Source organism: Candoia aspera, chromosome 4 (genome assembly GCF_035149785.1).
Source record: "Candoia aspera isolate rCanAsp1 chromosome 4, rCanAsp1.hap2, whole genome shotgun sequence".
NCBI classification, from domain to species: Eukaryota; Metazoa; Chordata; class Lepidosauria; order Squamata; family Boidae; genus Candoia; species Candoia aspera.
Window position 1 is genome coordinate 90,833,427 of NC_086156.1, and position 21,342 is coordinate 90,854,768.

At 39.6% G+C, this 21,342-nt stretch overlaps 2 protein-coding genes and 1 pseudogene across 2 annotated transcripts; 2 read left to right on the top strand and 1 right to left on the bottom strand.

Annotated features, from left to right (window-relative positions):
* Positions 1-1,243: 1,243 nt before the first annotated feature.
* Positions 1,244-2,202, top strand: LOC134496574 (olfactory receptor 14A16-like; annotated as a pseudogene).
* Positions 2,203-7,963: 5,761 nt separating this feature from the next.
* Positions 7,964-8,911, bottom strand: LOC134496575 (olfactory receptor 14A16-like). The gene has a single exon (XM_063302294.1). It carries the CDS (start codon positions 8,900-8,902, stop codon positions 7,964-7,966), a length of 939 nt encoding a protein of 312 aa, XP_063158364.1. The 5' UTR covers positions 8,903-8,911.
* Positions 8,912-20,217: 11,306 nt separating this feature from the next.
* On the top strand, positions 20,218-21,135 carry LOC134497311 (olfactory receptor 14A16-like). The gene has a single exon (XM_063302979.1). It carries the CDS (start codon positions 20,218-20,220, stop codon positions 21,133-21,135), a length of 918 nt encoding a protein of 305 aa, XP_063159049.1.
* Positions 21,136-21,342: the final 207 nt, after the last annotated feature.

The following is a 21,342-nucleotide window of genomic DNA, read 5'->3' on the forward strand; positions in this document are numbered from 1 at the left end:
GCATACAGATATTGTTTGCTTCTAAAACACCCACACTCTTTCACTTTCTTCCATTTTCAGTGGTGTGATTTTAGTGCCATTCCATAATTCAATTCCATCTGAGTACTAATTTCCCCTCTTTTTTTTACTGCCAGAGTTGCAAATGAATATGAATATTATGGAATTATCAGTAATTAACTTTCTTATCTCCGTTAACTGATTGATAGAATAAGGGGGAGAAAAAAATTCAAGTACTGACTCCTATTTTCAAATACTCATGATAAAGTTTCAGTTTTTTTAATGTGTGCTTATAAAATAAAATCTAGGAAGAATTTATATCCATTTACCAGAAGTAAATCAGATGGAAGTTATTTACACTTATATTTGATTAGTTAGGTAAAGGTAAAGGTTTCCCTTGACATTAAGTCCAGTCGTGTCCGACTCTAGGGGGCGGTGCTCATCTCCGTTTCAAAGCCGAAGAGCCAGCGTTTGGCCATAGACATTTTCGTGGTCATGTGGCCGGCATGACTACATGGAACAGCGTTACCTGCCTGCCGAAGCGGTACCTATTAATCTACTCACATTTGCATGTTTTTGAACTGCTAGGTTGGCAGGAGCTGGGACTAGCAACGGGGGCTCACCCCGTCACACAGATTCGAACCACCGACCTTCTGATCAGCAAGCTCAACAGCTCAGTGGTTTAACATGCAGTGCCACCGCATCCCTATTTGATTAGTTAGGTATGTGCAAAATATCGAAAAATATTATTTTTAGTTGTTTGTGAGAAACAAAAATGAAGAAACAAGTCAGAAAAGATGATTTGTAAGATGCTGAAAGATCATTTTAGAGGTGTCCTTGAGACCATTCGGTATGTCCTCAGTTTTATTATTATTATTATTATTATAATTATTGCTGTTTCTACTGAGGGATGACATCTTGCAATGACGGTAGTAATAATAATAATAATAATAATTCCTCATTGTAATGCAATACACACACACACAGTATTTGTGTCCGTGTGTGTTTGTGTGTGTTTGTGTGTTTGTATGCCTATTCTACTTTCATGAATGTAACTCTATACATCAACCCCAAAGACATTAATAAAGAGATTATTTCTACTGTTACGAAGGCGGCCTGTTTTGCTAAATTCCCACCACTATCTCTTTCACAGCGAGTATAATAAAATTTAGTAAGCCCTTAGATCATTTGATTTTGTATCCTAACTGTATTCTCCTTTCTTTTCCTCAGAATGTCTCAAATAAATGAAATAAATGAAATGGCCAATCAATCCGGTCTGGCAGAATTCCTTCTGATGGGATTTTCTGACGACCCTGTTGTTCAAATTATGCATTTTGTGATGTTTTTCTTCATTTACTTAACAGCCATAATGGGAAATGCCCTCCTTGTTATCACTGTGGCCCTGAACTGCTCCCTTCACACTCCAATGTATTTCTTTTTAGTCAACTTGTCACTTTCAGACATTTGCTTCATCTCAACCACCATCCCCAAATCCTTGGCCACTTCCTTAACAGATAACAAGTGATTACCTTTGCTGAATGTGTAGCCCAAGTCTTCCCAATTTTAAGCCTTGCAGGTTCTGAGCTTGCCTTGCTCACCATCATGGCTTATGACCATTATGTGGCCATCTGCCATCCCCTGCAATACAGTCTAATCCTGAACTGGGACGCTTGTATGCAAATGGCAGCTTCTTCCTGGCTCACCTGTATGATCCATGCATTGCTAGAAACTGTAATTGTATTTCAGTGGAAATTCTGCAGGTCGTATAGGATTGAGCAATTTTCCTGTGATGTCCCTCAGTTACAGAAGATTTCTTGGACTGATACAAGTACTAGTCAAACACTGATTTTTGTGATCGCAAGTATAATTAGCTCATTTTGTTGTGGCATTATTTTTGTTTCTTATGGCTACATCTTCTCAGCTGTGCTAAAGATTTGATCCATTCAAGGTAGATACAGAGCTTTCTCAACCTGCATCCCCCACCTGATTGTATTTTCTTTATTTCTCGGTACTGCATTGTTTTCTAACATGAGACCAAAAGGTCCTTCTTCACAAATTGTAGATTTGCTTTCTGCTGTTTTTTACACAGTTTTGCCACCATTACTGAATCCTATTATTTATAGCTTCAGGAACAAGAACATGAAAGAAGCCATGTGGAAAATAGGGACAAAAATTGTTTATTTCCCTTCTTTAAAAATAAAATGATTGTATAGGCTGTATTTTGCATACGTAAGTTATACACTCTAGTTATGAAATTTTTTTGTTCTTCTTGTGATTCATTTAGCATGATTTTGCACTTCCCACTGCAACTTCCTCTCATGTTCCTGCTAATATTTTCAGGAACCTTTGAAGCTTTTTATAAGGGATGTTAAGGTGTATGTTTGCTGGTGTTCAGGAACAATTTCTGTGAAGTGACCAACTTCCATTACTTTTTTTTCTTTTTTTCAGTCCTCTGTTCTATCTGTGGTTTAGAATCCTAATAGCCACGCATATGCAAGTCATGGCATGATGCCTTTAGTAGCCTAAAGTGATCCTCTCTATCATTACTTCACTTTTTCTTTATTTTTCCCTCCATAATATATCCATATTCTGATAAATTTGCATATTGTACTGCATATGTATTTGCTCAGATAATCTGCCCATATTCTAGAGACTATTGTACATAACATGCAAATATGTCCATTATACTGACTATATTTGAATTTATTTTTACTAATATATTTATTTGTATCCTGTCTGCTCTTTAATAGCCCAAGATACTGTATTTTATTACGCCTATCTTTTTTTTTTAACTAAGAGAAACAAAACTATTCAATTTGCTATATGTTGAGGGATTTATATTATTTCATTTCTTTACTGAATATGGATTTTTACCTGGATCTATCCATTTCTAATCCAACTCTCAACAGCACCTTATTTCCTCTCAAATGATTAAAAAAAAAAAGATGGTATGAATTGGTCTCTTGCTTGTTAGTCCAGTTGCATATACATTTAGCATATCTTGATGATTTTTTTTTTTAAATATTTATTTATTCAATTTCTATAGCCGCCCATCTCAGCAAGTGACTCTGGGCGGCTTACAATGATAAAAACCATAAAAAAAATAAACAATTACAATTAAAATAGTCACAATACAAAATAAGTATACATGGCTGTCAAGTAAAAAATGTAAGATGTTAATACAACCTGATCTCTGGGGGGAGAATATTACCATTATTCTCGGCCATTACCACACTCGGGGGCCCAGGCCCGGGCACATAACCAGGTCTTCACAGTCTTATGAAAGGCCAACAGGATCGGGGACATCCTGATCTCTGGGGGGAGAATATTCCAGAGGGCAGGTACTACAGCTGAAAAGCCAAGCCCTCAAGTCTCCGCCAACCGACATCATTCTTTGGCTGATGGGATCCATGCATGCCCAATCTACCAGATCAAATTGGATGGGTAGAGACGGCTGGGAGAAGGCAGTCCATTAGGTAACCTGGTCCCAAGCCATGAAGGGCTTTAAAGCAGCTTGAATTGCACCCAGAAGCACACCGGCAACTAAGGCAGCACCCATAGCAGCGGTGTTACATGTGTTGAATATCTGACTCCACTTACTACCCATCAGCTGCATTCTGTACCAGCTGAAGCTTCCAAACACCCCTCAAGGGCAGCCCCATGTAGAGCACATTGCAGAAATCCTGATGGGAGGTCACGAGGGCATGAGTGACAGTGAGCAGTGCCTCCCGGTCCAGGAATGGGCACAACTGGAGCACAACCCGAAGGTGTGCAAGGCCTCCTAGTAATGGCTGCCACCTGCTCTTCCAGCAGGAGCCATGAGTTTACAAGGACCCCCAGATTGCGCCCTGGGTCTGTCTGGTACAGTGCAACCCCATTCAGGACCAAAGATGGAAAAACCTTGTCACTGGAAGGCCCACAAACCCAAAGCCACTCAGTCTTGCTTGGGTTATGCTGAAGCCCATTGCACCCGATCCAGACCCTTACAGCCTCCAGGCACTGGGTCAGGACATCCATGGCATCACTTAGGCAGCCAGGGGTGGAGATATAAAGCTGGGTATGGTCAGCATATTGATGATACCTCACCCCAAACTGTCAGATCACCTCCCCCAATGGCCTCATGTAGATGTTAAATAGGAGAGGGGAGAGAACCGAGCCCTGAGGCACCCCACACAGTAGGGAATGTGGGCTGGACAACTCCCCCCTATAAACACCGACTGGAACTGACCCCAGAGGAAAGAGGAGAACGAGCACAACACTGTGCCACCCACCCCAACTCTCGAAGCCAGTCCAGAAGAATACCATGATTGATGGTATTGCAGGCCACTGAGAGGTCAAGAAGAGCAAGCTACCCTTCCCTTCCCTTCCCTTCCCTTCCCTTCCCTTCCCTTCCCTTCCCTTCCTTTCCTTTCCTTTTCTTTTCTTTCCTTTCCTTTCCTTTCCTTTCCTTTCCCTTCCCTTCCCTTCCCTTCCCTTCCCTTCCCTTCCCTTCCCTTCCCTTCCCTTCCCTTCCTTTCCTTTCCTTTCCTTTCCTTTCCTTTCCTTTTGTTTCCCTTCCCTTCCCTTCCCTTCCCTTCCCTTCCCTTCCCTTCCCTTCCCTTCCCTTCCCTTCCCTTCCCTTCCCTTCCTTTCCTTTCCTTTCCTTTCCTTTTCTTTCCCTTACCTTACCTTACCTTACCTTACCTTACCTTACCTTACCTTACCTTACCTTACCTTACCTTACCTTACCTTACCTTACCTTACCTTACCTTACCTTACCTTACCTTACCTTACCTTACCTTACCTTACCTTACCTTACCTTACCTTACCTTACCTTACCTTACCTTACCTTACCTTCAAAGATGATCAGGGAGTTGGAAAGTAAGTCCTAAAGGGTAGGACTGAAGTAATTTAGTGTTTAGCCTTAAAGAGAAGAGGTTGAGGAAGCACAGAGTATCACTCTAGAAGTCCAACAAGGCATACTGCGTGAAGAGCACCGCCTATTCACTAGCATCCCCAAAGGCAGGAGATGGAATAATTATTTTAAGTTATAGAGGTACTGATTCCTTGTAATAGTAAGGCAAACCTTCCATGTACAAGCATTTTGGCAACCGAGCTAGGGACATAGGGGGAGTTAAACTCTCCAGTGTGTGTTTGAATACAGAAGGAGCCACCATTTTGTGGAGTTGTTTTCTTTGGAACCCTGCATGGAACAGTGTGTACGTATGTGTGTCAGTGATCTATTTGGGCCCTTTCCTGTTTATACAGCCATGTAAAAAATGCCATGAACACACTATAGCAAATTCCAGTAGCACACAAGATTATTATCACCCCTGGGATGGCAATTCCACGTAAGTGTTTGAAAGCATGAGGGAGGCAAAAAATATCAAACACGGAAGGACAACAAAGGTCATGAAGCAAAAAAGAAAGCCACACAGACTCCTGCTGGGTTCAATTGACCCACATAAGGCCCAGTGAATCAATTAGTACTTTGATCAGTCAATCCCTAAGCTTACTTCTGAAACTACTGTACCTGCCCAAATCCCTAAACCCAAACAAATCATGTGACTCAAAAAAGGCAAGACCAGGCAGCTTCTAGAATTTCAGATGACTGGACTTCAAATCCTTTCAGCCCGAACCAGCCAAATAATGGCAAGCAGTTTTAGTTACTGTAATTCTACCCAGCGGCAGATACAAAGGTGCTTGTGACATACGATAAATACATGATATAAATTACACTGGGAAGTCCAGAAGTACTATTAGGGTTCCATTTCCACTACTAGGCACTTTGGTTTACAGGAGAAGGACAACTGACCACCGGGCTTCCAAGGAGGCATCTGCCAGTGTGATGCCTGATCTTTATCAAAGCACTGTCCAGGCATTTACATGGATGCCTCATATACGTTGATATATTAGTCTTTTGGAAGGCCAATAGGTATTTTGTTACATGTGTTCAATGGTCTTTCAAAGGATGAGTTCATCTGTCTGATAAAGTATAAAAAGAGCAGCCTATTGATTTTAATTTGAAAGGAGGTGTACTATCGTTCTCTCCCAAATGAGCGCATTGCTTCAGCACTTACCAACTTGAAATATTTGGGAGCTGGCTGATATTGACAGAGACTCTGCTTGTTTCCCCTTCCAGTCCAGATCCGGAAGACTGGTAAACTTCTCTATCAGTTATACAGTATCTGGAAGACTTGTAAACCATTGTCCAAAGATAGCTTAGCTTGTCATGCAGTAGAGGTGGGCAGGAAAAAGTGGAACAGAGTAGAGTTCTGGGAAGCTGCTCCTCCTCCCCCTCAACCTTTAGCTGGGCTATATTTTGATGTAAGACTTCCAATCTTACAAACGACTTGTACATCCCTCTTTAGAAACTCCCTGGATAATAGTTCACAAAGCAAAGCACACTGAACTCCTCAAATATTCAGATGATATCAAAACCCAGTAGTGAGCATTTGTTATACATATTAAATTTTCAACTGTTGTTTTAGCCAACAAAGCTCAGCAAGTGAATTTTTAGCAGTCAAAATGCTATGTTTGAGTTTATCAAAATAGACATGAATCAGATAACATTTGGCTAGTAGTAGATTCGACTGATTTGTATAAAGATGGAAAGGACAAAGATACAATTCTATTGCTTAAAGTGGAAAAAAATAACTAACCACCCAGAGTCCTCCACTGGGGAAGAGGGGCGGTAATATAAATCTAATAAATAAATAAAAAGTGATCCATAAAATTTATAGGAAGAATCTGTATGTTATCTTAGCCAGGTTCATAAATACCTCCCACCCTAACTTCTGTGACCGTTTGTCTTTAGGTAAAATCTGAGCCCACTGGGATGAAAAAGGCTAACTAATTTCTCATCTTTTAAAATTTATTTTAGACTTGTGCCATCAGGTATTATTAAAGTTAAAAATGACTGAGACGGATATGGTATATACTATTCTTCTGTGAGCAAGAAAAATAGTATACACCTTATCCATTTATACTTTACCTAGATTACATTTAAAATCCAGTACCCACCCACAAAAGTGAGAAATATAAAATACTAAATAAAATAATGCTATAGTGATAAATTAAAATGAATCTCTAAATCCCAGCCAGTGGTCATCAGGCAACATAGAATTTCTCTGATGTCCCCTATGTAAATGAATAAACGAATCAGGTTATTGTTACTGATAATATTATAAAAACAAAGGGGAAAAGGTGAGGCAGTTTAATGAAGGGGAAAATCTCCCAATTTAAAGAAAGGGGGAAAATCAAGGAAGGGGGAAAGAGAGAGAAAGCACATAGCCATATAAATATGCCAATTCCTAATTTTTATCTATAAACAAGATCATACAAAAATAAATACAAATGTGTATGCAAGAACCAAAGAAGAAGAGGCCTAACAAACCAAATACAAGCATGCCTTTTAATCTAGTATAGTAGCTTAATGATCTCTGCCTGCTCTATATGAAAAATGTCCTGCTTCATGGAGACAATTAATGTACTGCATTCCTATTATATATCCCAGCACATGAAACCTGAATTAAATGCTTGTATCTATGCCATGAAAATAAAATGAAACAGTAGTAGAATGATGTCAGACTAAAAGTGGAGGTCTCACCCCAAAGCTTCTGCAAAAGATCACTTGAGGAAGATATCTCCTGAATAATTCCCCTCTGGGTGAAAGGTGAAGGGTCCGCTGTGCAAGCACCGAGTCAGGTCTCACCCTTTGGAGGGATGCCTCTTTCATGACATTTTATTGGCAGACTGTAGCAGGGTGGTTTTCCATTGCCTTTCCCAGTCGTCACCTTCCCCAGCAAGCTGGGTCCTCATTTCACCGACATCGGAAGGATGGAATGCTGAGTTGACATAAATGCAATTCAAAACAGAGGGGTGGTAGCCTACCCTATACATTAGACCGGAAGAATGTAGGCATATGTGTGGGTGGAGGATTGCTAAAATTTAACAAGGATGTTACTTTAACAGAATGATATGTTTGTCAGATTAGGAAATTCCTTTTCACGGTTGATGTTAATTTCCACACAGCTGCTTGAATGTCCTTGTTCCGGAGGCTATAAATGATGGGATTCAGAACGGGAGGCAAAACTGTATACAAAACAGCAGAAAGTAAGTCTACAGTGGGAGAAGAAAGAGATATTGGCCTCATGTATGAAAAAAAAGCTGTAAAGACAAATAAAGAAAAGACAACCAAGTGTGGAATACAAGTTGAGAAAACTTTCCATCTGCCTTCAACAGATGGAATCTTCAGCACAGCAGAAATAATAAAGCCATAAGAAGCAGAAATGACTCCAGTAGTAAATGAACCCAACACTAATCCAATTATCCCGATCAAAATGTGGTTAACTTTTGTATCACTGCAAGAAATCTTTAGTAACTGAGGAATATCACAGAAAAACTGCTCAATCTTGTTTTGCCCACAGAAGTTTAATTGGAAAGTCATGACAGTTTGAAGTGATGCATGTACCAGGGAACTGATCCAGGAAGCCACTGCCATTAGGTTGCACATATTCCAGTTCAGGATGAAACTATATTGTAAAGGATTACAGATGGCAATGTACCGGTCATAAGCCATGATGGTAAGCAAGGCAGTCTCAGAACCTGCACAAGTCAAAACTAAGAAAACCTGAGCAACACATGCAGGGAGAAGAATTACTTTGTTATCTGTCAGTGAAACTGCCATTGATTTGGGGACAGTGGTTGTGATGTAACAAATATCAGTCAGGGACAGGTTGACCAAAAAGAAATACATGGGGGTATGAAGGTGGTGGTTCAGGATCACAACAATCACAATCAGAAAATTTCCAATTAAAGCTATTAAGTAAATGGATAGAAACATGACAAAATGTAGAAGTTGTATATCACGGTCAGAAAAAAATCCCATGAGAAGAAATTCTGTCACGGTAGATTGGTTGGACATAGTTCTTTCAATCACTTTGGGCAAAAACAAATTATGATTGGAGGTTAGTAGGGGGAAAAGATGAGGACAGTGAATTGATATTCATATCAATTTATTGCCACACTGCAATTATAAATCTTTATTACATTCAAAAATGACTGCCAAAATACAGAATTTGGATATCATGTTCATCAGAATTTCCTATCAGAAAGATTTCTGAGGTTGTAAATTGATTATCCTTTAGATATATTTGCATCATTGTAGAAAAAAAGGGATTATAATAGATTACAAACCACAATTACTGGAGGAAATTTAGAAGGAGGAATTATAGCTATATATCATTATTATTGCTTTTATTATTATTTATTTGCAATGCTTTTAATTAGCAGTATTAGTACTTGTTATTTATCTATAATTATAATTGGTTTTAATATAGATTTAATTGTCAAACATAATTTACTAATGCCAAAAGTAGGAGGAGATATTATTCAGATCAGGGGGATGGATGTTTGCTCATCCAACATATCTTTTCTTTTTTTCTATAATGATAGCTACTTAGATAGCGAGATAGCTAGACGGATATACATTAGAATAAAGTAATTTAAATAGAATTCTGCAAAAAAAATTCTGTCCTTTAGGGTTCCAAGGAAAAAACAAACTCTTACCAATTTGGCTAAAATAAACTATGCATGCAGATGAAGGTTTTTTAAATAAGAATATGTTTCTGTAATCCATCCAAACAAATAAAATCTGATCCTCCCTCCCTGTCTTCCTGCCTGTCTTCCTGCCTGCCTGCCTTCCTTCCTTTTTGCAAGGGAAAATAATCTCTATTTCTCTGTATTCTAATTTGCTACTGTCAGGAGAATTCATGCAATTTAACTCGTACAGAATTCCCGGTGGATGTCTTTTAAAGAGAGATATAGGATAGCAATAGGACAATGAGAAGGCAAAGGAGAACCAGAACTGGAAACAGGACGAGTACTCTTTTTTTTATTATAGTCAATGACCAGTTCATAACACTTTACCTACATAAAACTGATACTAATCAACCAATTAGGTAAACAAATTAATTTTTAAAAAATCCACACATCTTACATCTAACATGAAAAAACAAAATTCTACAAATCCTCCTGACTTTAGATATGCATATATTCTGTAAAACTTTGGCCAACCTGTCAAGCTCATCAACATTCAGTGTGATGACTGTTAAAAAGAAAAGCAGAGTATTGCAAGCTGAACATCATAATTACCTATCTCAGTTTTGTATCAAATTATTATTAGATAATATTATGAGATTTCTAATATTTTTTGTTCAAACAATAAGAAATCCAGTTGATCACATATTGTATCATGAGAAAGCAAACTTCAAATATTTGCCATCCTTTCTTTAGTATCATATTACTTGGATTCAAAATGTTAGTAATTTATTCCAGCTAATAATTTTGTGACCTTTTACCTAAGCCCAGAAATATGTAGTCTTTATTTCAGGAGTAAAACAATATAAAAATAGTTCATCTTATAATATTCTGTGTGAATTATAAATGGCCAACACTTGGCAATGTGTTAATAACGGGTGTTCTACATACCTCGAATAAATGAAAGAGAATTGTACTTACCTTTCACTTCTTTTGCCGAGTAGATGACTCTGCCAATCTGTCTAAATATAGATGCTGTGTAGATGTTTCTGCTTTGCAGAATGAAATGATGTCATCTCTGTTTTCTGTAACATTTGAAGGAATTGCTCCTTTGGGACCACTGTAAATCCCATGTTAATGTAGAAAAAATAACTTTCCCTTTCTTTCCTTTTATATTGGAAGACTGGTTGTTAAGACATAATATTTAACAGATGGCTGCAGGTTGGTGTTCTTTTAATATCTCCTTTATCCAGAGAGATTCCCTCAGCCACTGCTATTGTGCCATGTCTGCTCCTTCAGAGTAAGTGGCAGCTATTTCCAGGAAGACCTTTGCACAGGTTTATCTACTTTACCAGTTGCACCCATTCCAGCATCAGGAGGCCCATCAGATAATCACTTATACTTGGTCACCTCATGATTGTATTGTATTGTTGTAATACCCTTGACATGGGGCTGCCTTGAAAACTAGCCAGAGACTACAGCCAGTCCAGAATTCAGTGGCGCAGCCTATTATGGGGGGTTGGGTCCTGTTCTCATGACCTCACTGTTCTATGAACTATAGTATTTACCAGTTGGCTTCCAGGTACAATTAAAGAGGTGAGTTATCAACTAGAAAAGTCTTAATGGCATAGGGCCTGGCTATCTGAGGGATCACTTAGTCAAGTGTTTCTGCCTGTCTGGTGAGATGAGGCAGGGTGGTTATGCTCCAGGTGCAATTGACTAAACAGTGTCATCTTACCAGACACAATAAACATGCCTTGTCTATTGCAGTGCAAGCCATCTGCAATGATATCCTCCGAAGAGATTCATACAGGTCCCACCCTAATGAGATTTAGAAAATAATTAAAATCTTGGTTGTTCTCCCAGAGCTGAGGATAGGGTGGTTGTGGCGTCTCTTATAGCTTGATATTTTTTACTGGTTTCAGACTGGTCTTCTGTTCACCTATGTTCTTATTATATGCAATTTTTTTAACCTGTATAACACCCAGAGTTACTAAGGAGTCAGGTGGCCCTGAAATTTAAATAAACAAAAGAGTAATATTGTATGAGTAAGATTGGTTCAGTGATCAGGACTGTCCATCTTAAGTGTACTACTAAATGCAATCTTGCTAGAGTATTGCACCTATGGTGATGTTCATTTTACTACACTGGAACTGGTATGCATAATATAAAAAGGTAGCTCAGAAAAAGACTGAATCTTACTGGGGCAATGGTAATTAATATTTGCTTACCAATAATCAGTCACTATATAGACAGGATAATTCTGGATCCTGGGCTCATGTTATTGTAGCATTTCTTATTCTTGCTGCAAAAGAGAAATCCTGTATATTAGACCAATTTATGCTAATTATTCCCATTCTCACTCAGCTGGATGATAGAACTGACTCTAAATATGTCAACATTAGTTTAACTAATCCAAGCTGTGTTCTATAAATACATTTTTGTGATCTGTACTAAGCCCAAGGAGGAGCATGGGAAAACTATTTCAGGGAGATCAACAGTCGTTTTGTTAATGCTTTAGATCTAGAAACATAAAGAAATAGAATTGGTCATTTAAGAGAATTAACAGATCGGCTTTAGATAAGTTGGCCCAAAGTCGAATGTAAATACAGAATGTGTGCATTACTATTTTTTTTTTAATTTTAGCCTATATTTTTAATATTCATTACTACCATGGCAGCCATAGGACTGTCCCAGATTATTCAGGACCCAACTCGAGACAGTGGCCTCACTCCAGACTTGATTTTCCTGTCGGAGCAGTGGCAATGTGATCTGAGTGGAGATTTAGATCTATCCCCGTTGTCATGGTCAGACCATGCCCTGGTGGCCCTGAGATTCTCTTCTGCTGTCCCCCTCTGCAGGGAGGTGAGACCCATTTATTAGTCTGTCCCCGGCAACTGATGGACCCAGTAGGGTTCCAGAGGGGGCTGGGGGTTATACCCAGGGATCTGCTGCACAGTCCAGTGGAGGTCATGGCTGCAACCTGGAATAGGGAGGTGGCCAGAGCCTTGGACAGGATTGCCCCTATGCAGCCTCTCTTGCCCAACTCTACTCAACAATTCCTGTGGTTTATGGAGGAATTGCAGGTTTTGAAGAGTGTTAAGAGATGCCCAGAGAGCTACTGGCAGAAGACAACGACTGAATCTGACCAAACTCCAGCTAGAGCCACTATTAAGTCCTACCTTGTGGTGATAAGAGCAGTGAAACTTCAATATTTCTCTGCTCTTATTGTGTCCACATAATGCCCCCTGATGGCCCTGTTTAAAATTACTACATCTTTATTAGGTAAGGGGGGGTTATTCTCCCACCTACTGGGCCATGTGGAGGAGTTTTCTGAACATCTGCAGGATAAAATCACTCAGATTCATTCCAAGTTGGACTCTAAGCATGTGGCACAGTCTGAGGAGATGCCGAGGGAATGTACTTACCCGGTTATCTGGGAACAGTTTGATCCGAGGAAGTGGACAGGATCCTCTGGATTGTAAATGCCAGATGTTATCTAGACCCATGCCCTACCTGGCTTGTGATGGCGCCCCAGGAGGTGACACGTGGTTTGGTCCAGGCGATGGTTAATATATTCTTGACAGAGGGGGTGTTTCCGGCAGACGCACTGGTACACCCCCTCCTCAAGAAACCATCACTGGACCCTACGGTTCTGGACAATTTTCCCCTTTTTGGGGAAGGTGGTTTTGAAAGTGGTGGTGTTATAACTTCAGAGGATTCTGGTTGAAATGGATTATCTAGAGCCCTTTCACTCAGGTTTCAGGCTGCATATGTGACAGAGACTGCACTGGTCATGCTTATGGATGATCTCTGGCAGGATCGGGATGAAGGGAATGCATCCATCCTGGCTCTTCTTGACCTCTCAGCAGCTTTCAATGCCTGACCATGGTATCCTTTTGGGGCAGCTCAGGGACTTGTGGGTGGGTGGCGTGGTTTTGCAATGGTTCACCTCCTTCCTCAGGGCTGGTCCCAGTTGGTGGTGATAGGAGATGAGAGATCCAACCCTCGACCTCTGCTGTGCCACAGGGTTTGCTTCTCTCTACACTCCTTTTCAACATCTACATGAAACCACTGGGTCAGATCATCCATCACAACAGGATGAGGTACCATCAATACGCTGATGACACTCAGTTATATATCTCCATACCAGGTGAGGTAAGTGATGCAATGGCTGCCCTTTCTCAGTGCCTGGTGGCTGTGGAGGTCTGGATGGGGAACAACAAGCTTCAGCTCAACCGTGGTAAGATGGAATGGCTGTGGGTTGACGGCTCCTCAGTATCCAGCAAGTTGTTGTCTTTAGTTCTGGATGGGGTGGCACTGCCCCATTCAGAACCAGTACGGAACTTGGGGGTCCTCCTGGACTCATGACACCTGCTTGAAGAGCAGGTGGCAGTCGTGGCTATGTGGGCATTTGCAGAACTTCATGTTGTCTGCCAGTTATGGCCTTTGCTAATTGAGATGCCCTCTGGACAGTCACTCATGCCCTGGTCAACTCCCATATAGACTATTGCAATATGCTACCCCTGAAGCATATCCAGAAGCTTCAGCTAGTCCAGAATGCAGCCTCACGGGCAGTGATGCATGCCCCAAGATTGGCACATATGACAACACTGCTGCACAAGCTGCACAGGGTACTGGTTTGCTTCCAGGTCCAATTCAAAGTGATGGTTATCACCTTTAAAGCCCTTAAAGGCATGCGAACAGGCTACCTGAGAGACCATCTCATCCCCATAACATTGACCCATCCAACCTGGTCAGGCAAAGAGGGCATGCTACAGATCCCATCAGCACGGGAGTTTCACTTGGTGGGGTCCAGGAGGCAAGCCTTCTCTGCAGTGGTGACAGTCCTTTGGAACATTCTGCCTCCTGAGGTGAGGCATGCCCCTTTGCTCCCGACCTGCCAGAAGGATTTGAAGACCTGGTTCTGCTGCCTCACCTGAGATGGGAAGGGAAACAGCTCTTCCTGGGGGTGGCTGGTGGCATAGAGTTCTCCCTACCAAATGTAAATTCTCCCACATGGATTTCAAATTTATTTATTATTTTAGTATTTTGAATGTTGTCTTTATATGTTGAGGTTTTAAATGGATAATTTTATTGTAAACTGCCCAGAGTCCCCCTCTTTGGGGGAAGATGGGTGGTTATTGAAATCCAGAAAATAAATAAATAAGCAAATAAATAAATAAATAAATAAATACTATTGATACCTATGATATTGGGCCTTGCACCTATCAATCACTACCAGGCCTTGCAACAACTGCTTTATTGGTTTATGCTGGGGTATTTTCTTGTGTGTAGAATGGTATGTGTGGCACCAACTGTCCTAAATTCTTTTCTATCTACTCCTCACTTCCAATATGTTGGAGTCTGGAATGTCAATAACATTCCAAAGTAGTCCTGACCTACTTTGAAGGCCTGACAATATGTACATCCTTTTCAACCATTCCACCCTTTCAAGGAGCTGTTCTAGCTGTTGAATAAGAAAGAAGAAAGCTACTATCTCAGAGACAAATTGGTAGACTGGAAGATTAATTCCCAATGAATTTAAGAGCTATTGTTGTTTTCAGACATTCCATTTTTTATTTTCTTTCAAGGATGCTAACTCCTGTTGCATGGCAGAATGCCAATTTTGTGCAATCTCAGGTGGTAAAGCATTCACTTGTTCTAAGGACTCAGGTTCTGTAAATATGTGAAAAGCCTTTACTGTTTCAGCCTGAATCGTGATGGAGGAACACCTTTATTACTCCTCTGAGACCTGCGAGGTAATACAGGGCTTAAATTTTGACTCCTATCACTTTCCTGAGAAGCATCTGTCTCATCAGTCAGATCTTCAGTTTGCTTTTCTGGCTTAATGTCCTCATCAGGCAAAAGATCACTATCAGCAAGTCCTTATAAGAAAAAAGGAAAAAAAGGAACATTCTCACTTTCTTTGCTGGCTTGAACTTGCTGCCTCATCAGGAGGGTTGCCACGGACCAAAATATGACCAAAACATGACATTTGTTAAAAAAAATAAGCAGAAATATGACATAAGACCTTCAAAAAGGTCAAAATATGACTTTTCAGGCAAAATAAACATGTTTTAGAGTAATTCTCACCAGATTACTCTAAAACATGTTTTAACTTTTAAATTCAAATAAAGGTTCCAGAAAAAATATGACATGTCAGAGAAATCCTCAACCTCATTATGACATATGCTTCATTCAATGAAGAAGATAAGATTCAACTGCCAAAGTTTTCATTATATTATTTTTAGGGTTTGGGAAAATGTTTGTCAGCAAAGACCTTTTAGCATCTTACCAAAAACCCATGAAGTCCTAGTTCTTTTCCAGTACTTGCAATCAAAATTCCTTCTTCATCTCATCTGTACCTGAACGAGGAACTTGCAACCAATTTTCTTTTTAAATTAAACTTTAAAAGAATTGAAACCTTTGTGTTTCTTATATTTTGTTTTGACCATAGTATGAGTTAGTTTGAGTTGTTCCGGAGGGGAAGAATTTGCCACTGACTAGTTGCTCTCTTTGCAATGGGTTACATTTAAAAAAGGGCTAAGTAGCCTGTACAATAGCAGGGACCAAAAAGCCACACTTGCATTAGAGATTAGATTAGATGGGTTTGTGTGAATTGCAGTGTGAAGAGGACAACAACATGTAAGTGTGTGGCCAGAAAAAAACAGACTGAAGGGAAAAACTCCCACAACCAATTGACCGGCACAGTCTGCTTGAGCCAAGTTTAATACCCTTCCTGGCTTCACCCCAGTATTCCACTCAATCCCAGAGGAGCCCCCAGTGGAAGGGGACCCCCCCCAATCCAAGTGACAATGGGGACCATGAGATCTGCTTGAGCCAAGTTTATTGAACTGCACAGAGGTCCGAATACAACATTCCACCTGCTGAGAAAGTGGCAAGAACAAGGTTACATAAAGGTCTGGTTTACAGGAAAATCAACAGGAAATCCCAAACCCATATCCATACCAACCAAGCATTTTTAGCTTTTCATTTGTTTAGTCAGCAAGCCTTGAGTTACAGTCATGGGTCACCAGGGGGTCATGTCCCCCTTCTCTGGTACAGAGGCCCCGAGTTTGCAGTTTCAGCCCCTTAGTAAGCTACTCACATTTAATTCCCAAGCATTAGGCTAAGCACTGAAGCCCCTCTGAACCCATTTGTGCTAGGCCAAACTGTTTTATTTCTTCTTTTCCCCTTCAAGAGTTGATCTGGTAAATTATTCCAGCTGTTAAAACATGCTAGGAGCAATTGAGGTCCTTAGGGGTATATGGATTCTAATCAGGAATTCATAGAGGTGGGTGGATAGGCATAGTTCTCTTTGCCAGGGTGAGAAAGTGACCAGTGCAGTTTGGTCATTTCAGAACCTCATCTGCCCATTCCAGTAGCTGGAAGTGTTTATGGGAAGTGCCAAGGGAGATCACAAAGGGAAGCAGCATAGCCATTTTTCTTTACCATTCGTAGTGAAAGTATTAGGTATGAAGGTATCCTTCATGGAGCACCTGTGAAGAATTTGGTGGCTGATTGTCTTTCAGAGCTTGGAAGAGAACTGCATTCCAACCCTTCTCTGTTTATTCCGCATATTTAGGGACAGAAACAGGAAATGTGGACTGCTACCTTAACTATTCTTATGGATGCCTGCTCAAAAAACAAAACATGTTTCCCCTCCCCCACCCAAAAGGGTATCAGTTATCAAACAAACTTCCTTATTGACTCTGTAAGAGAAAAAATAAACTTACCACAATGTCTAATTCATGGTAACTTAAAATTAATCTGTATTCATTTATATTAATATATTTCCACAATGGTGAGGGGAGGGGAAAGAAGGATGTTGGCAAAAAATAAAACATATTATCTGTGATTTAAGAAGCTGGCAGTTGTTCCCAAGCACGAAACCTTTAACTTGGACTAATTGTTCTTTCTCAACTTATCTTACCCATTTAGGTAACTTTCAGGGATAATGTCAGAACTATTTTAATGGGTTCTAATATATCTGTTTCTCAGAGAGCCACAATGTTCATTATAGGATTTCTAATGGGACATAGAACTTTTATGGGACAGAGATTTGGGCATGGAATTCAAAAGACCTAATCTGGAGGCCATCTAGAATACCTTTCTGAGGAACGTTCTGGATCTGCCTCAGAGTGTCCCTGTTCCACGTTTAATCTGTATCAGATTTTACTTGGACTTCTTAAAATATTTCAAGAAATGTGATCGTCTTCCATTGGAACATTTTGTAATATCTTATCATTGGTATTACTGTGGGAAATTATTCTGATTGTTATTATGCAGCAATACTAGTGAATCTTAAGCTTTGGGTCAGGGAAAAAGATCTATGGCTGGCTCTTTCAGCAGGATACCAGGAAAGATGCTCATTTAATTCAGTGTTGTTGTTGTTGTTGTTGTTGTTTATCCTTAGAATATGATGATAAATGACAGATAGATAGCGGATGATAATCAGTCCCTTTCTTGTTTTGTAATTTAAAGTTTCAATTCAGCATGAGAATTCTGATCAATCTCCAGGGAGTGACTCCTGGAAGCACAATATAAAACAAGGGTGACATAATTATTGTTTCTTTCAAATCTTCTTAGGAGTTAGAATCTATAAAATGGTGGAAAATCACCGGTGAATTTGTATTGTCACCTTTCAGGCATAATTCAACATAGCAAGAAAAAGTGTGGTGAGTAGAACACTTAAGCAAAGACCGCAATTCCTATGTGCCCAGGATTTTAGCTATGGAATCACTGTGCAATATTTCTTGCAGGAAGACCATAATGTCTAATGCCATAAAAATCCCCTCTTGGACTGAACGTGATTTTTATCTAGGGTGGTAGAACCCTGCTACTTTTCACAGATGTAGTGATCAGCTTTAAGATCTGAGGTATGGTCCTACTAAAGAAGTTCTTCATCCCTGTTAAAATATATATATGATCTGTAGCGTATGTGTTTGTTTTCAAGCATTACAATTAATTATGTCTGATGATCGGAGGAATAAACTGGGATAAATATGGCTTTATTAAGAAAAATATGTCAGCTACATCATCTCTCATGATGTCATGATTTATTTATTTATTTATTGTTTATTTATTTTCTATCCCACCTTTATTGTTTTTATAAATAACTCATGGCGGCGAACATACCTAATACACCTTCCTCCTCCTCTTTTCCCCACAACAACAACCCTGTGAAGTGAGTTGGGCTGAGAGAGAGGGACTGGCCCAAGATCACCCAGCTGGCTTTCATGCCTAAGGTGGGATTAGAGCTCACAGTCTCCTGGTTTCTAGCCTGTTGCCTTAACCACTAGACCAAACTGTCTGTCTGTCTGTCTGTCTCTCCCTCTCTCTGTATATATACAGTATGTATCTATAATACTAGAGAATAACTCTTTGTAAGTATTCAAAAGTACTTCTATTGTTTAGTTTTTTACAGTTTTTTCTCCAAAATTGACTCAGTAAGCATATCATAATGATCTGATTATATTTTCAAATATGTGATTAATTTGACCCAGACCATATATGGGCCTATTAAGTCATTATCTTCTTTATGCTACAATTGGATGCCCACTTACATAGCTGTGGGCTTCACTGCATTCAGGGAATGTACATCACACAGATATATGTGTAAAGTTCAGGAGGACTGTAAAATAATACTCAGTAAAAGTGTACATGTGTGTGTATGCATGTGCAATACTGGATGGCAATACTATATAAAGTTTAGCTTAAGAAAACTTATCTTTTAATAGAAATGTCTAACTTCATAAGCTTAATCTGTATCTTCCCCCCAAACGTAGCTGTAAATATTTCTTGTTGGATTATGGTTAATTCAATTAATTATTTAATTCCTTAATTATTTTGAGGAAGCTGAGAATACTTAGAGAAAATTATTGTTTGAAAATCATATATGCATTTATTTTCTTTCTTGTATGCAGTTTGTTTTGTTTTGATATCATAAAAACCGGCATTATTCATTCACAGAGGGAAAATGGAGAGAGAGAGAGAGACACAGAAAGAGTACATTTTGCTGTAAATATGTGTATTTTAGTGCATATATTTAGTATGGTCATCACTAGCAAAAAATATATATATTTCTTACAAACCAGCTATCATATATCAAAGTTTTCCATAGCTTCCATTTCTTTTTCATTTTGCCATTACTATGGTTTCTGTAAAACACCTTTCTTCTCATTGTAATCCACTTTGAGAGAGGTAGATTTGATATAGGTAAAGGTAAAGGTTTCCCTTGACATTAAGTCCAGTCGTGTCCGACTCTAGGGGGCGGTGCTCATCTCGGTTTCAAAGCCGAAGATTCGGCGTTTCTGTGTAGACACTTCCGTGGTCACATGGCCGGCACAACTACACAGAATGGCGTTACCTGCCCACTGAAGTGGTACCTATTAATCTACTCACATTTGCATATTTTCAAACTGCTAGTTTGGGAGAAGAGATTTGATATACCTTGACATATATCATGTAGAAAGGGCAACAAATGTTGGGTAAAGGTTTTTAACAGTACCAGGTGCCCTTTTGCATTCTAAGAATGGGTAACCTTGACACCTGTATATATTTCAAACAATGTGATAATAAGAATTTCATAGTACACGTATATCAATATTACCATGAATAATTATCTACCCATATTTATTTCCTCTACTAGTTGCCTATGATCATCTCTTTCTGTCCGGAAGGAGTCCAAGAAACTCAATGGCCAACCAATCCACTGTGACAGAGTTCCTTCTGATGGGATTTTCTGATGACTGTGATATGCAAATTCTGTATTTTGTAATGTTTCTTGTCATTTACTTACTAGCCTTAACTGGGAATTTTCTTCTGGTGGTAGCTGTGATCCTAAATCACCACCTTCATGCTCCCATGTACTTCTTTTTGGCAAATTTGTCATTCTCTGATGTTTGCTTCATCTCAACTCTGATCCCTAAAGCCATGGCCATTTCTCTGACAAACAACAGGCTGATCTCCTATGCTGGATGTGCTGCTCAGGTCTTCTCAGTTTTCACCTTGGCAGGTTCTGAGCTTGCCTTGCTCACCATCATGGCTTATGACCGTTATGTGGCCATCTGCCATCCCCTGCGGTACAGTCTAATCCTGAACTGGGATGCTTGTATGCAAATAGCAGCTGCTTCCTGGCTTACCTGTATGATCCATGCGTTGCTACAAACTGTAATTGTGTTTCAATGGAAATTTTGCAGGTCATATAGGATTGAGCAGTTTTTCTGCGATGTCCCCCAGTTACAGAAAATTTCCTGTAGTGATACAAGAATTAGCCAAATTCTGATTTTGGTTATAGGAATTATTGTAAACTCATTTTGTACAGGATTCATTTTTGCTTCCTATGGCTCCATCTTCTCTGCTGTGCTAAAAGTTCCATCGGTTCAAGGCAGATATAAAGCTTTCTCAACATGTACTCCCCACCTGACAGTTTTTTCTTTATTTCTGAGCTCTGCTGTGTTTGCTTACATGAGGCCCCAAAGTCTTTCCTCCCATACTTTGGACTTGCTCTCCGCTGTGCTCTACACAGTTTTGCCCCCACTGCTCAATCCCCTCATTTATAGCTTCAGGAGCAAGGACGTCCAAAAGGCTGTGTGGGGAATGCTTAAAAAGTAAAAGTGCAAGTTTATCTATGCAGGGTTTTTTTTTTTTTTTTACTTTATTTATAAGCTTTATTCATATAGCATAAAGTTCTCTCACATAAGCTCTCCATATTGAAGCAATCATTGTTTAAATGGGTCTTCCAAATGCTCAGAAATATTACTTACAATTTATATGATGGAATGGGCCCTTTTTTGATATGGCAAAGAATTGTCCCACCAC

Bases quoted from the DNA above. Each gene is read 5' to 3' on its own strand.
- LOC134496575 (XM_063302294.1), bottom strand. From the start codon at position 8,902: ATGTCCAACCAATCTACCGTGACAGAATTTCTTCTCATGGGATTTTTT.
- LOC134497311 (XM_063302979.1), top strand. From the start codon at position 20,218: ATGGCCAACCAATCCACTGTGACAGAGTTCCTTCTGATGGGATTTTCT.